This window comes from Bemisia tabaci, chromosome 7, assembly GCF_918797505.1.
Source record: "Bemisia tabaci chromosome 7, PGI_BMITA_v3".
NCBI classification, from domain to species: Eukaryota; Metazoa; Arthropoda; class Insecta; order Hemiptera; family Aleyrodidae; genus Bemisia; species Bemisia tabaci.
In genome coordinates this window covers 12,018,204-12,034,249 of record NC_092799.1, presented here as the reverse complement: position 1 = coordinate 12,034,249, position 16,046 = coordinate 12,018,204, and the positions used below count along the sequence as shown (strand labels likewise).

At 37.7% G+C, this 16,046-nt stretch overlaps 1 protein-coding gene across 2 annotated transcripts; it reads left to right on the top strand.

Annotated features, from left to right (window-relative positions):
• The first annotated feature begins 664 nt into the window (after nt 1–664).
• Nucleotides 665–16,046, top strand: LOC109035257 (vesicular glutamate transporter 2). 2 transcript variants are annotated; one of them, XM_019048829.2, is made up of 11 exons: nt 665–970; nt 2,420–2,594; nt 3,437–3,670; nt 5,030–5,204; nt 6,672–6,802; nt 7,879–7,999; nt 10,986–11,116; nt 11,991–12,133; nt 12,800–12,920; nt 13,483–13,602; nt 14,321–16,046. In XM_019048829.2, the coding sequence occupies exons 1-11, from the start codon at nt 924–926 to the stop codon at nt 14,432–14,434; spliced, it is 1,512 nt and encodes a 503-aa protein (XP_018904374.2). In that variant the 5' UTR covers nt 665–923; the 3' UTR covers nt 14,435–16,046. The 2 variants fall into 2 exon arrangements, with proteins under 2 accessions (XP_018904374.2, XP_018904375.2); XM_019048830.2 differs by lacking the exon at nt 665–970 and having other exon boundaries at nt 2,453–2,587.

Below are 16,046 nucleotides of genomic sequence, written 5' to 3'. Positions count from 1 at the left end.
TTTTTAAACGTCGCATGGGGCTTGTGATACTTTGGCCGAAAGGTGACGATATCAATTCCGGCACCAAACTCCATTCCTCGATTTTTAACAGTGTTGCATCCCAGTGTGCTAAGGAAGAGAGCCGTATGAAAATTCGAGATTTGCCAACTTTCCTTCGATAAAACGTTAATTTTTTTAGGAAAGTTATGAATATTTTTCCGTCAGAATATTTAGATAAAATTGCCAATTAAATTATCTGAGTAATTGGTAGACAAGTATTCAACAATTTTCCTGAAAATTAGTGATTTGCCAGGGGAAATTTGGCAACACCTGAAGGTCAATACGGCGCTTTTCCTTAGAACGGTAGTATTCTGCCGTGATAAGGAAGAACGCCGTATGCACCCTCGGGCGTTGCCAAATTTACTTTGATAAAACACGAATTTCCTTGTGAACTATTAAGTATTTTTCTTTCACTTTTATAAATACTTTTTTTTCGCAATTTTACATCAGCTCCTGAGAATTTCAAAGGAAAATATCAATAACTTTCCTCAAAAATAAACATTTTATCGGAGGAAATTTAGCAACTCCCGAATGTTCATACGGCGTTTTTCCTTAGCACGGTAGTATTATAGGGCAAGCTCGAATCTTTTTTTTAGTGTGTCGACTACTAGGGCATGATCGAAACGATTTCAGTTGTCGGTCGTAGCGAGTGGAGTGGGAACGCTCTACTTTTCCGACTGTTGGGTGAGTTGCCACTCCGCTTGGGATGCGGTTACATGAATGGCTCAGTGATGCACCTGTCAAAACAGCCAGACGTCCTGGGATCTCCACTCCACGTGCGCCGTGCGTTTGTGCCTCGTTCCTGGAGCGTTACCGCCGCCCTAGCGTTACGCGTTTAGCGTTACGCACCGCCAGCCTTCGAAGATCACCGTTCCTCGGTTACCATGGAGCGAAACCCCCGGACTGCTCCACTTAAACCCCCACTCCCAAGGTAAGTGACGTTCGTAAAATAATGGAGATTTGCAAGTGTGAAGAATTTGCGATTTGACTGTTGATTCTTATGTAAAAGTTCGCGTGAAACACGATGGTTCCACTGGTTTTCCCTGAAATCAACTCCGAAGCTCAAAATAACGCTCTCAATTAAGTTAAGGCCAAAATGGAGGGGATATCCCACGCTATCCTGAGAGTCCACCTCTACATCAAGACAAACTCTCCATGCAAAGATAGGGAGCATATATACATTGACAGGGCTGCCATTTTATTGCCACTTAAACACGGCAACCATGCTAATGAATTTGCTCCCTATCTTTGCATGGAGAGTTTGTCTTGATGTAGAGGTGGATTCTCATAATAGCGTGGGATATCCCCTTCATTTTTGCCTCACTTTGAGAGCTTTTTTTGAGCTTGGGAGATGATTTCAGAGAAAACCAGTGGCACCATCGTGTTCCTCACCAGCTTTTAAATAAGAATCAATAGTCAAATCACCAATTCCTCACACTTGCAACATCTCAATTGACCACTGGACAAGAGGATACGAAATTGAGATATTGGGGGGAAAAAGGGTACCTCTTTGTTGTGGTGTCTCAGAATCTCCGGTGCTAATTTTTATTTCAGAGAGGAAACTATTGGGTACATTTTCTGAAAGTGTATGTTTTGATCCGCTTTTTAATTTATTTGTCCATTGAATCGGTGTTGATCGGTCCACGGTTTTATTTTTCGTTCGAATTATGTCGATTAAGTACACACCCTCTCGTTACATGCAGACTACCTATCATACTCTTCTATTTTAACTAATCGATTCGCCTTCTGATGCGTCTGCAGCAATTGTTGTTACGAATATGTTGTGCGTGCTGATTTCAGTTTATTACATACTCGACTCTCTGAAGGCGTTTCATGTGCGTAAGTAGCGCGATCTGTCTGAGAACGAACGAAGTAGAAATTGAGCAAATCATTCAATCTTACTTTTGTTATTCTCCAACAGAGTGCGCTACTTTCGCAATTTAAACGCCTTCAGAGAGTCAAGTATGTAATGCACTGAAATCAGCACGCACAACATATTCGTAACAAAAATTGCTGCAGATGCAACTGAAGGCGAATTGAAAACAACCGTGTAATACATGTTGAAATACATTTTAGTTCTTTAAATAATATTAATACCAATGGAGATTTGTGTTATATGTTCATTTCATGGTGGATTCTCCAGAAACTTTCCAGCATAAACTAAAACATAAACAAAGTTTAAATGCAGAGAAATGGAGAGAAATATGGAATATGCAATGGAGATAAATATTTTCTCTCCGGAGCAACAAGTTAGTGCTTAGAAATGAATACATTCCTCTCTTAAGCGCAAACTAGTTGCTGAGGAGAGAAAAAATTTCTCTCCAATTTACCGTTTTGAAAACCAGATAATTTGATACGATTCTGTCATCTTGTGTTCAAGTCCTAGATGGAAATTTTGGAAACGGAGACGCTATCTGGTTGCATTTTTAGCTTTTCTCGGATTCTTTAACATCTACGCCCTACGAGTGAATCTGAGCGTCGCTATTGTGGCCATGACGTCACAACACACTTCGAAAGTAGAGTCACAGAATGGAACCACTCTACAACGGTTCGTGGTAATTATCGTTCATTAATCCTGAGGAATATTTTCACGAATTAATATTGCAACAATTCATATTACATTTTACCATGGATGGTAATGGAGGTCACGATGTTAACATTTGAAAGGCTGCATATTGAGTCTACTTCACCATTAATTTACTAAAAATCATGAATTATAATTGTCTTTTATCAAAACTTGAAACTGTGAAATAAAAATAAAAATCCCATTTTTTCTTGCTATTGAGTAGCTGCAACCTCAATCTTGCTTTCAAACCTCAGAAAAACATGGCAATGGCCGCTTTAAAGTACATGTCATCTTGTAATATCATCAACTTAAAATAACGTCTCTCACTAAAATGTCAGACTAAGTACGAAGAGTGTGACATTTTGTGGCAGCCATTCGACAGGTCTCTTGAGTTAGTCAACCACGACTCAAAAGAAATAGGCTACTTGCTCATGTATTCAAATTATAATTATAGACGATTTTAAATGAGAAAAAATTATCTTTACTGAGTCTTGGGCCCTAAGAAACGATAAGAATGTACATGAATCACAGGGCTTACAATGGAGGCAAGTCTCTTTGATTTTGCTCAGAGCATTCATACGTATAAATTAGATAAAGTTAATAATTTGTTCATTTCTGGATATCCGAAGTTCCGTATCGAATTTTCAGTTATTTTTTGAGGATTGCATACTTAGACCCTGAAAATGCCAAAATTACTTTTGGAATTTCTCCAACAAAAAGACATCGCAAGGGCAATTTTCGTACATTTTGCCTTAAATCTCTAGGCCGTTCAATCGAAGAGGACCATTTTTAGTGGCAGTATGTGATAATTTTAATTATTTTTTTTTGTAGATGCGAGAATTTGACTGGGATTCGAAGCTGCAAGGAATGATTCTGAGTTCATTTTTCTACGGTTACTTCTGCACTCAGTTGTTCGGCGGATGGCTAGCCGCTCGAATTGGAGGCGCGCGTGTTTACGGAGTCGGAGTGGCTATCACAGCCCTTCTCACCCTCATCACACCACCTTTTACTAGGCTCAGTGTCAATTTCCTCATTGCCTTGAGGATTATCGAAGGATTTTTCGAGGTACTCCATCTTCCCTTTGAAGATAAATACTTGTTTCCTTTAGTTTTCCCGGGAAAATAACTCCGATTACGTTGATAAATCATACAATTTTCACACCTTAAATTATTCATTGAATTTTTTTCTTGAAAAATTATCATGAAATTATTTAATTAGAAAAATAGGAACGCCTACAAACCTAAATGGATACTTCACCCACTGTGCAATGCTTGAAGTATTCCTCTATGTTTGTAGGCGCCGGTGCGCGTTTTGTGCCGGCAGTATGCCGCTACGCCGCGCCGCTATGCTCTGTGTTAGGCTCTGATATTTGCCTTTGCGAATTTTTAACATATTTTCAGTTTTTGTAAAAACATTCTTGGTTTCACATGCTACAGTAATAGTGCCATAGGCAATAGGTAGTAAATTAAGATAATAAAATAATAAATTTCACAACACATTTCAAATTAAAACATCAATACACCGTAGCTTCCTTAATTGAAAATTTCATTTAGCACTCATGACCTAGTAGTAACGACTGATGAAAAAATAATAATAAACAAAAAAACTTAAAAAGAAAAAACATGTGAGTTTTGAGATAATTTTTCTTTGAAAAAATTAAAAAAGATTACCTCAGAGAAAATCATCTTCGGTAAAATACACAAGAGGCAAAATTCGAATAAAAACAGAGTTTAAAAACTCTTACAAGACTTTTCGCACTTCTCTTGAACTTAAATGTTTGGAGAAAAAACTTTAACTAAATTTCTCTTTGAAAAATACTCAGAAAGATTTCCCTTTCATGTAATTTTAACAGTTCCCTTGTTGGAGTAATTGCTCACCATATGGCGTCCCGGCATCATACTAGCAGCCGCGCGTGCTGCCAGCGCGAGACGCGCTCAAGCGCCTACAAACCTAAAGGGATACTTCAAGCATTGCGCAATGCTTGAAGTATCCATTTAGGTTTGCAGGAGCCAATGCGCAATGTGCGCTGACCGCCCGCCGCGCCGCGCCGCTGCGTCGCACTATGGTCCAGAGACTTGGGAAAGGCGGAATTAAGTCCAAATTTGATTCGAGATTCAAGATTCGGGAGCACAATACAGGCACCAAATTTGAGTACTGATGCTTTTAACAATTTTCATCCACCTATGAACTTGCCTGATGTTTTGATTTCCTCAATAATTTGAGAAAACCCACATTTAATCGGTCAGGGTATTAAAATGTTGGCAACTTGACATCAAATTCGAAATGAACGACTCCAAGAACATGAAAGACCGAACTTTTATGATCTCTCAGCCAATAATCGACTTATTTCTTCCTCAAAATTTGAATACATTTATGAAAATTCGACCATGCTCATTGACGTACCCTTTTTTTCTTGCTTCAAAGGGGGTGACGTACCCAAGTATGCATGCAGTCTGGTCACAATGGGCACCACCAATGGAGAGAACCCATCTGGCGTCCATCGCGTTTTCCGGGAGCTACGTTGGCACGGTCATTGCGTATCCTGCTTGCGGTCTCTTGGCCGATCAATATGGATGGGCATCCAATTTCTATGTCCCAGGTGATATTTTGGAAGGGAGGTCACAAGTCCTAGATCACATGATAAGCAAAAAATCCGACCATTTTTTCAAAGAATATACCAAATTTCATGGAAAAATACTGGCATGTTAGGTAAAAACGCCTCAGAGGCATTCGGATTTTGCCAAATTTCCTCTCAGAAAATATAAATTTTTGGAGAAAGTTATGAATATTTTTCTTTGACATTTTCAGATTTTTCAATCAAATCAAATTTCGATCGAAATCCTTTGAAAAATTGAAAGAGAAATTGTCAAAAATTTCCCTCAAAATTCGTTGTTTTTCGAAGGATATTAAGCAACGCCTGATGGCTCATACGACGTTCTTACCTGGCATGGCAGAAGGGGCATTGTAGCTCTCACTATGGCATTGTCCCATTTTAACCCAAAAGTAAATCCCTAAAATGCAAAACCACTTGTCTCCATTTGCGACATTGCAGACTTCCCGTCACACATTATTTTTTCATTGGGAAAATAGTCAACGTAATTTCTGAAAAACTGCCCTCATCTTTCATCTCTGCCAGCGGAATATTCTAAAAACATTTTTAGATATATTGTCGGCTGTTTCCTTTTCTTTTCTTTTTTTTAAAAAAAGTGAAATAGGAGCGAAAATCTTGATACAGCGCAATGGAGATACGTGATTTCAGCGTCATAAGCAGGGGCGAGGCGTGCTTTGCGATATATGTCCATTTAGCTTATAACCTACATGGCGATTTGCCCTTTTAATCTATGGAAAAGGATGGATAAACAAGGTGTGCGCCTTAAAGGGGGCCTTTAAGATAAACCATCAGAAGGTAAATTTTCATTGGCGTGGCAAGCTTTGCGATAAATCGATTGATCTGCCATTTGAATCTAAGAGAAAGGATCGATAAACAGGATTCTCGTAACAAACACCTTATTAATCGATTCTTTACCATAGCTTCAAATAGGGAAAAATCGATAATCAGTTTTTCACGCCTCATCACTGATCATCATGTGTTGCTAGTATCATGCAGGTATCTTTTTCATTTAAAGTGGATTTTCAGCTTCGCGAAATGCATTCTGGGTACCAGTGGCGAGGCGCGAATAATCGTTTATCGATATTTCCCTACATGAAGCTATAGTAAAGAATCAATTACTAAGGTGTTCGCTGCGAACACTCAATTCATCAATTCTTTTTCATGGATTTAAATAGCAGACCAATTGATATATCGAAAAGGACGCCAAGCCACTGGTGGCTACGATCAATATCTATCTCCACTTTTAAACATTTTTCAGGATAATTTTGGGAAATTCAAAATATGGTTCAAATCATTAACCATAGTCATAGCTACCATGAAGCTAAAAATAAAATAGAATGTATACAACGGACGTCTTACAAATAATGCTTGTTCTGAATCTTATAGATTAAAAACACTTTGTCGACATGCATACTTTCTCATTTTCTCAAATTCGAATTTCCCTACGTTTTACAGGTGTAGTTGGCTTGCTCTGGGTTCTAATTTGGTTCGCGGTTGTCAAAGATCGACCGAAAGACGATCCTTACATATCAAATGAGGAGCTGAGGTACATTCAAGACACTCTAGGCAACATTTCAGATGAAAAGGTAACAAAAAATTAGAGACATTTTGCAATCAATGCACAAGGAACTTAATGGTACATACGCTGTTTCTAAAATGAGTCTGAAATTGTAGTTCCTTATTGCAGAATGCAGTCCAATTAGGAGTTGGACCGGTGGTCCAACTCCTAATTTGGATTTGAATTTGGATTTGGTTTTTTGGTTTCACAAAATATTTGTTGGCTTCTCGATCATTTCCCCCTGAAATACTGTCCCAAATAAGCTAGTCCTTAAAAAATTAACAACTTAACTTGGGGAAAGCTGCACAACACAGCAATAAATAAATGAAAGAACAAAAAGAGTTTCGAAATCGCAATAACAGCGAATCGACTATTCATTTTTTGGTCCGGTTGAAAATGAAAGTGTCGCATTTATTTCGGAACGTCTCGAGATTTTTTTCTTATTTACCTCTTGTTTTGTTGTACATCCTTTCTCCAGATTAAGCTTTCATTTTATTATGTGCTTTGGCTGATTAAGTTGTTTCCTGATTCTAGTCCTTAAACCACCAGAAAGTCCAGGGACTACTACAGTCTCAACCCAAGCCCATTTAAATATTCATACCAAGGCACTAGCTTATTAATTATTTAATATATTTTTTTTCATAGGCAGATCCAGGGGGGAGGGAGGAACCGTGCCGCACCCCTCCCCCCCTTATAAAAAGGAGGAAGAGAGAGAACAGTAAGAAAAAAGGAAGGAACGGAGGGAACAAGTTGAAAAGCGCTTAGATTTGGCAATTATTCATGACGAAATTGACTCAAAATGCATAGTAGATGTTTCAAAAATTCAAAAATTGTCTGTAGGAGGCCCCTGAACACCCTTTACGCCCCCCCTTCCGATCGAGGTGTCTGGGTCCGCCTGTGTTTTCTTTTCCCTCCAGAATAGACTGCTTTACTTGACATTAGTTCGACGCTTTAGGCAAAAAGCACTAAACAATTAGCTTTTCTAGCTCTGTGCCACTTTTGGCAGACTTGGCTCTCTAGATATCTGTAAAGCTCAGAGCGATTGTTACTGACAATGCTTGATGGTCATTTAAAGCATAGAGTGATCAGACCGTTTGATTTTAGGTATCAATACCGTGGAAATGCATATTCACCTCTATGCCCGTGTGGGCGATTGTTTGTGCCCATTTCTGTGAAAACTGGGGCTTTTACACGTTGTTGACACAGCTGCCAAAATTCATGCAAGGTATTTAATGGACGATGTTTATTTTACCCGTTTAAATCAACGCAATGATATCATAATCTCTTCTATATGTGGACGATTTTACCAAACAGCCGGTGTAAAAATAGATCAAGACGAAACTATACCCCGAGGGCCATCAATACTGCCGTGCTAAGGAAAAACGCCGTATGAACATTCCAGGGTCCTCAAATTTCTTTTATAAAAAGTATATTTTTACGTACGTATTATGAAATCGCGAGCAAAATTTATTGAACAAATGGAGGAAAAATATTCATAATTTTACCAGGATATTAGTGCCTCATCAAAAAAAATTTGCAACCATTGAAGGTTCATAAGGGGTATTTCCTCAGCACGACAGAATGATGACAATGAGGAAAATAAATAAAATGTATCCACTGTGATGAGACTGCGCAGAAACGACTTTTGTGGTGCGCATTCACACTGGTCTTGAAGCAAAAAAAAAAAATGCGACCAAAATGTATCCTCGAACGGTTAGCAGGGGGGTGAGGCTATGGTACGTGTGGACTTAATATCGCGAAAAATCAAAATCTTGGCTGATCCTAATTCCGAGATACCGCAACTTGAAATTTTCATCGTAAACGCAGGTTTTCTACGGATCTTGATCAGCTTTTTTATTTATTTGTAAATTGAATCGGTGGTGATTGGTTCACGTTTTAATTATTCGTTCGATTCATGTCGATCGAATACATACCCTCTCGTTGTATGCAGAATTTCTATCATACCCTTTTTTTTACATACTTGACTCTTTGAAGGCGTTTAATGTGGAAAAGTAGAGCACCCTGTTGGAGGGCAACAGAAGCGAGATTGAGCGATTCCATTAATCCATACTTCGTTCGTTCTCTGACAGATCGCGCTATTTGTGCCCATAAAACGCCTTCAGAGAGTCGAATATGTAATCAGCAAGCACAACGTACTCGTAACAACAATTGCTGCAGACGCAACTGAAGGCGAATTACTTTCGCACTTAAAACGCCTTCAGAAAGTCAAGTATGTTATGAGCTAAAATCAGCACTCACAACGTATTCGCAACAACAATTGCTGCAGACGCAGCAGAAGGCGAATTGTTCAGTTAAAAAAAGAGTATGATAGAAAGTCTGCATGTAACGAGAGGGTACGTATTCGATCGACATGAATCGAACAAAGATTAAAAACGTGAACCGATCAACACAGACACCAAGGACAGAAAAAAAGAAAAGCTGATCAAAATCAGTAGAAAATTTGCATTCAATATAAAAATTTCAATTCGCAATTCCTCGAAATTAGGATCAGCCAAGATTGTTGATTTTACACGATTTTAAGTTCACACGAACTACAGACTCACCCCCTACAAACCGTTTTTGGGTACATTTTTGTGGCTTTTTTGTTTTTGCTTCAAGACCTCTGTGCATTACGTGCGCTTTTTACTTCTGTTTCCTCGGTTGGAGCCGCATCAGATAGATAATAATTACACAAACCGGGGCAAAATGCAAAGTATCATGCGGAAACGAAGGAGCTTTGAGCCGAGATTGCATTTTAAAGTTCTCTGTACTTCTCAGACTCTGCAGATGATACTTTCAAACAGCATAAACCACGTTCATTAAAATGGAACTTTTACACAAATAGGTACTCACGTCATTGTTTTGTCACTCTAATTTTGAAAGGATAAATTAATGGCTAAAGTATGAGCCCTCGTATCATCTTTTGCAACGTTGTAGATTTCTTGTCATACTTAATTATTTCATTGGAAAACTTGGCAATGTAATTTCTTGAAAATTCCTATGATTTTTCATCTTCATTAGCAGAATATTCTTTGTGAATTTCAATTTGTAAAGTTGGCTTATTTCTCTTTGCAAAAATAAAATAAGAACGGAAATTTTAAAGCACCGCAATAGAGATATGTAGTTTCGCACTTTGACCGTCAATATGCTGGGAAATGAAGCATAGAGAGGCCGAGAAGTTTCATTGGATAAACGGAAAATTTTATTTAAAGAAAAAAATATCTTACTTTGCTTGATTATATGACACCAAACTATTCCGTTCGTTTAATCGGTGACGATTCTTGTAAATTGGCAACATGACTTAAAATTGATAGACAAAGCTATAGACAAAATTTTCACAGGGAAAATGGAGCGATTCTGTTGGTGGAGACGCGAGGTTGAAATGGACAAAGGAGGTAAGTAATAGACCAACTAATGGTGACTCATGACAGACGTCATAGTTAGTCCATAGTTTTTCCCCTCAGTCTACAGCAACTACCAGTTTCAAACATTAAGATAGCTCCATTTTTTCTTTGTCTTCTTTGTCTACAGCTTTGTCAATCAAGTTCAATAAGCAGCCTGCAGACCTTGGTCTCCGAAAAACCTTAGCTCCTTTGCGGGTTAACTCAATCCAATATGCGCATTCCATAAATTGTGCGTATTTATGAGTATTTCTACAATAATCTCTTTTTAATAAAATCTTGGTAGTAACGGCAGTGCACATACGATTATTCTTGCTGCGTTAAAAGAGATTTTGGTTACTGGTAAGTTTACTTCGGTTCTAGAAATTTTTTGCAGATCCTGTCTATTCCTCATTGAAGTCGAAGCGCTTCTACATAAAAAAATAATGAATTGAAAGGGTGCAGCGCACAATTACTTGCACAAGCAAGTTCTTGTGATACGACTATTTGAGCTCCGGTGTATAGCGGAGTATCATCATTATTTGAAGGCGTTTTGAAAAACGGAAGAAAGAAACGCATCTGAGAATATATATCGCATTTTCCCTCTCACTTTGTTTATTAATTTAATTGATCAGCCTGTTGCCTCGCTAAGAATCGATTATTTTACATACGTTTAAATCATGATTTCAAGAATCACTGACAGCCTGTAATCGATAACTGCGCATGACCATTGACCAAACTTTACTTTCAGTGAGCGCCGTGCGTAAGCGGCCGCATACGATATACCCACTAATAGAAAATATAAACATTAATTCTGATAATTCCTCCTAGATACTTTGAACTACAATCTGTCCAGATCTGGGTTCATATCTGCCCTGCCGTACCTGGTCATGTCCATCGTGATTCAAGTGTCCGGTGCCGTTGCCGACTGGTTACGATCCACTCATCTAACCACCACTCAAGTAAGTTGGAGAATCTAATCTTAGACCTTCCGATGGGCAGTTGCGCTGGTAAAAATAATATCTTGAGAAATAATAGGAATAATAGGTCTTGTAGAAATAATAGGACTGTCTAAACAACAACTTACTACGTCTAACATTAGCTGAGATATCGCGCTTTGAAAAATTCGATTTATGACGTCATCCACTGTGGTAGCGACACCCTTGGTTTTCCCACCTTGCTTTCACCCGAGTTTCACATCGAGTAGCCAGTGCAAAATGTGCGTCTTCCTGACAAATGAGAGCAATGTGGAAGAAACCAAGGGCGTCACTACCCATTGGCAAAATGGAATATTGGGATTTGGATTAAATCAAACGGAACCAAGCGCCAAAATATGTGGCACTCATGAGCCGTGGCTATGAAAGAACGTCGTAGACAGGTCTTATTTTTTTTTTTTATTTTTATTTTTATTTTTTTTTTTACAAATTCAAATAGCCCCTATTGGCTGATCCCACACTTACCACCAGCCCCAGGTGACCAATGTCTGAGACCATCAAACTGAGGTCACCTGGCCGGGAAACGAACCCGGGACCTCTTGGTTATGAGGTCAGCGCTACAACCACTACACCACAGGAGGCCGACAAATTTAATGCGGCGTCATCGAGGTCATCGAGCCCGGTTTTCGCTGCTGACGCCACTGGCGCTTTATAATCACCATTCATTCGTACGGATCTCAACTAACGAGCACCCTCTTTTTCCCACCCGTCTTTGGCTCCTTTGAGCAGAAATACGTCCAAATATACTATAAGGCTTCATAATATTATTAACATAAATCTTTGTTTAAAATAATTTTTAAATCAATTATTAATTTATGATTGCATTCATTTAAAATTACAGACTCGAAAACTATACACTGCCACAGGTTTCATCAGCCAAACCATTTTCATGTTCGCTGCATCCCATCTCACCCATCCTGCTGCCGTCATATTATGTCTCGTCCTAGGTTGCGGGCTGGGCGCTCTTGCTTTGACTTGTTACAGGTATCTCAAATGACTAAATTCATGAAGGATGCTTCTCACTGGAATGAACCTAATTGTATTACACGGCTACATTGCGTCATTTTATCTCAAGTTTTATTTTTCGATCGGACACTTAGAAACATTGTGCCTTGTAATAATTTTAACATTTAATTTTTTTTTTTTTTTTTTTTTTTTTTTTTTTTTTTTTTTAAATCAGGACAAATTGGCAGGAAGGTTTAAAGAATTACATTGCTTGATTTCAGGATCAACAAATATAGCAGACGAGAAAATAAGGCAGAGTTAAATGCAGTTAGGATGATTTCGGAGAGAGCCTTCTAAATGATGCAATCATCATCCGAATTGAAGTTATATTACTTAAGTGGAGCAAACTTTTGATTTTGCCTTGGAATTTTTAGTATATTTTAGAGGGAGTAGCACTGACTATACTGGTAACACTGCGAAAGTAGCTATTAATAATTTCTCGAAACTTAGTGTTTTTTTTTGACTTAGTAGGTTTCGTAGAATGAAAAAAAATTCCCAATCTGAAGCAAAACGATTTTTCATGGATTACCGCCCGTGAAGGGGGCTCTTTAATGGGCCAATAGAACATTCTTCACAATTTTAGAAATTAATTATGCTTTCACTTCTCTTATTAATTAAATGCGACGTGTTTTTATTCCATTTCAGTGTAAACCACTTAGATATTGCTCCTCAACATGCTAGTTTATTGATGGGACTTTCAAACACTGTTGCCACATTGCCAGGAATAATGAGTCCAATAGTAGCAGGATACATAGTTCAAAACAAGGTAAAAAGTAACACACTTGAATACATTTTCTAAATGCAACCTTTAACTCAACTAGAATAATTTTTTAATACATTTTCACTATTTTCTCTTCTATCTCCCTAAAATACTAAACTTAGTTATTTCTACTCATTATACTCATACCATTGATAAGATACGAAATTGATTCATAATTCATCTGACCCCGTTCTGACTTAAAGTCTTAGAGCCCACAGTTTTCATGATCAAGATCCGACCTTTCTTTTACTTAAATTGTTTCTTTTTTTGCGTGAAAGTGTTTTATATAAGTATTCAGAGTTCGGCAAATAGGAATGACGATTGCCCCTTCTCAGAAAAAAAGAGTTATTACACAGATAAATAGTAGTGAGACTATAGAAAGGCTATTAAAACTAAGTACACCAGTTATAGAAACCTCTGTTTTAACCATTTAAAAAAAACAGTCTTCTTGTAAACATGTAAGGAGTAAGCAAAAGCCTTTAATAAATTCGCTCGGCCTAAAGTTGGGCGATTTGTGGAACAATGATAGTCATTAAAATCATTATTTTTTGTTCATGCGATGATGTAGAGACCATCCGAGTGGCAAAATGTATTCTTGATCGCTAGTTTTATCTACCTGTTCGGAGCTGTATTCTACGTGATCTTTGCCGACGGAGAGATTCAACATTGGGCGATGGAAAAGTCAAAGGTAAGAAATAAAAATCCTGGTGTTGCCTTATCAGAACCTATACGGTGAGCGTGTGCAACGCAGTAGAATTTGTCTGTCAATTAAATATCTAATGGATGTATTCAGAATTAGGTACATAAACGTCATTTCACCTTGCCTAATTTCCTACCATGTTCTATTTTTCAACAGGAAATAAAAGAACGAAGTGCGATGGAATTTTTAATAAACTTCCCCACTGTTTTTTGAAAACTTTATTATCAAAAATGGAAAAAAGTTTAGCGATGTGAAATTCAGCTAATACTGACTAAAGCAAATGATCAATAAAAAAACAATAAAAAATAATTTATTATGTGTTTATATCCCTTCAATCCTTTAAATAAACTTGAATATGAGATGTCCTCGTAAAAAATAGTCGGAAGATTTTGAAACATGTACCCCAAATTGTTGCAGCGCACAAATTAATTATTCTTGCATTACCAATAACCAATTTTTGTTGCACTTCAATTTATTAGTGCAGTTCCAATTATGGTGCAGCACCATTTTGTTGTGCACAGCATCAATTTTGTTTTGCGCAACATCAAATTGGGTCAGCATTATCAGGGAAATCATTCTTCCTCATATTTCTGTGTTAAATACACGAATATAATCTATGCATTGCAATATGTTGATTTTCGGCAGAGCATTAAATTCCGAAAACCTGCATCAAATCGTTTCACAGATATCGTTGACTATTTTGCAGGACTCCTGGAGACAACAAACTGCTTTGTCTGAAGCTGAAGAGTCCACACGACTGAATCCTCCTGCTACAGCACCAGAGGAAGAAACAGAGTGCACTCAGCGCAAAGAAGAATGACTTGGGAATGATTTTGTAAAAACAGCAGACTTCTTGCTTATAAATTTGTTAATCCTTCCATGTGACATAAAGTCCATTCCGTATGGTTGATAATGTACAACACTGAGAAAAAAGATTGGTAGAATTCACCATTCCCTCACGCTGTATTTTACACAGCGTCAATTCAGAGTCAATTCTGCCAGAAGAAAGGTAGGTAAACGTTACTAAATACTGGTACAGGTAACCATTCCTCTGCCAGAATCGACTTTGAATTCACGCTGTGTGAAATAGAGCGTGAAGGAATGGGAATTTCTACCAATCTTTTTCTCAGTGTATAAAATGGACGCACTTAGGTATGCTAAAAGAAACTATGTTGCATGCAGACCAGATGAACATAGCTCCTTTTAGTATAAATACGTCGTCCAAATGTCGAATGTAGGGTAGTGACTCCACACATTAGACCACAGTGAGTCAGCCACACATCAGACGCTGGCCTAACGAATCATCACATTGTAAAAATTAGTGGTATTTTGACCCCATATTGAAGAAAAGCCGAGTTGATTGACCATAGTAGCTCAAGTCAAATGAGACTCAAGTTTAGCAGCAGTTACAGTATAGTTGAATGGCTCGTTTGAAGCAGGGCGTGATCGCCAAAATTCACTTTCCAGAGAACATGAAAAAATTTGATTCCTTCGACTACTCCTCATATTTCTTTTTGCATCACCGGCAAATGTTCTAAATACCATCTGTAGTAAAACTACGATAAGGAAGATCGGAGTAATTGAGCAAGAAATAAAACATTTTGAAATTGTGGTGGATACGCCCTACTTCCACAGTATCCTTCTCAGTATATTGTCATTTTTACCAGTATTATGACTATATAAAGTATCATGCGTGTTCGATGAAAATACTAAAAATCACAGTTCGTTCCCTAATTCATGGTTTTTATCATTAGGGAAGCAAAATACCATGGCAGATGTGGCTCGGAAATTATACCCTTATCATTGAAAAATAATTTATTTATTAATTAATTATCAGGTTGATTTTGGACTTTTTGAACATTTTAAATTCGGTTTGGTGTGTTTTAACGAGGAAATGTTTCTGTAAGACCTGAATTCTTAACCTGCCGGGTGGTCAATTATCTCGTCAATTTCTGATCAACTCCATTCAATGAGCGCTATCCGCGCGAACTTGTGATGTTGAAGAAGACGACTCGGTCGTTCAACAGGACCAGCGGAAGAGAAACTGCAGGCGGGCGCAGCCAATAGTGCAACAGTGGCAAACGCAAGGCCGATCAGTCTGAAAAGTTTCATGGTATTGAGTGCACTCTGACAAAAACAGTAATATACGAAAAGAGTAAATAAATCAAATAAAATATAATAAAGAAATACAAATGGCTCTCGTTAGAAAATTTCTGAGAACCACTAAAATCATTTCCTCGATTCAAAGATTTTGTGCTCATTGAATGTCTATAATTTACGTATTTATCATACATATTTTATTTCGTAAAATCTAGACTTAAAATGAGCAAAAAATCGGAGATTTGAAATTCTGCCTGACCCTAAAACTGCCGCTATCAATACCCCGAATATATATATATATATATATATATATATATATATATATATATATA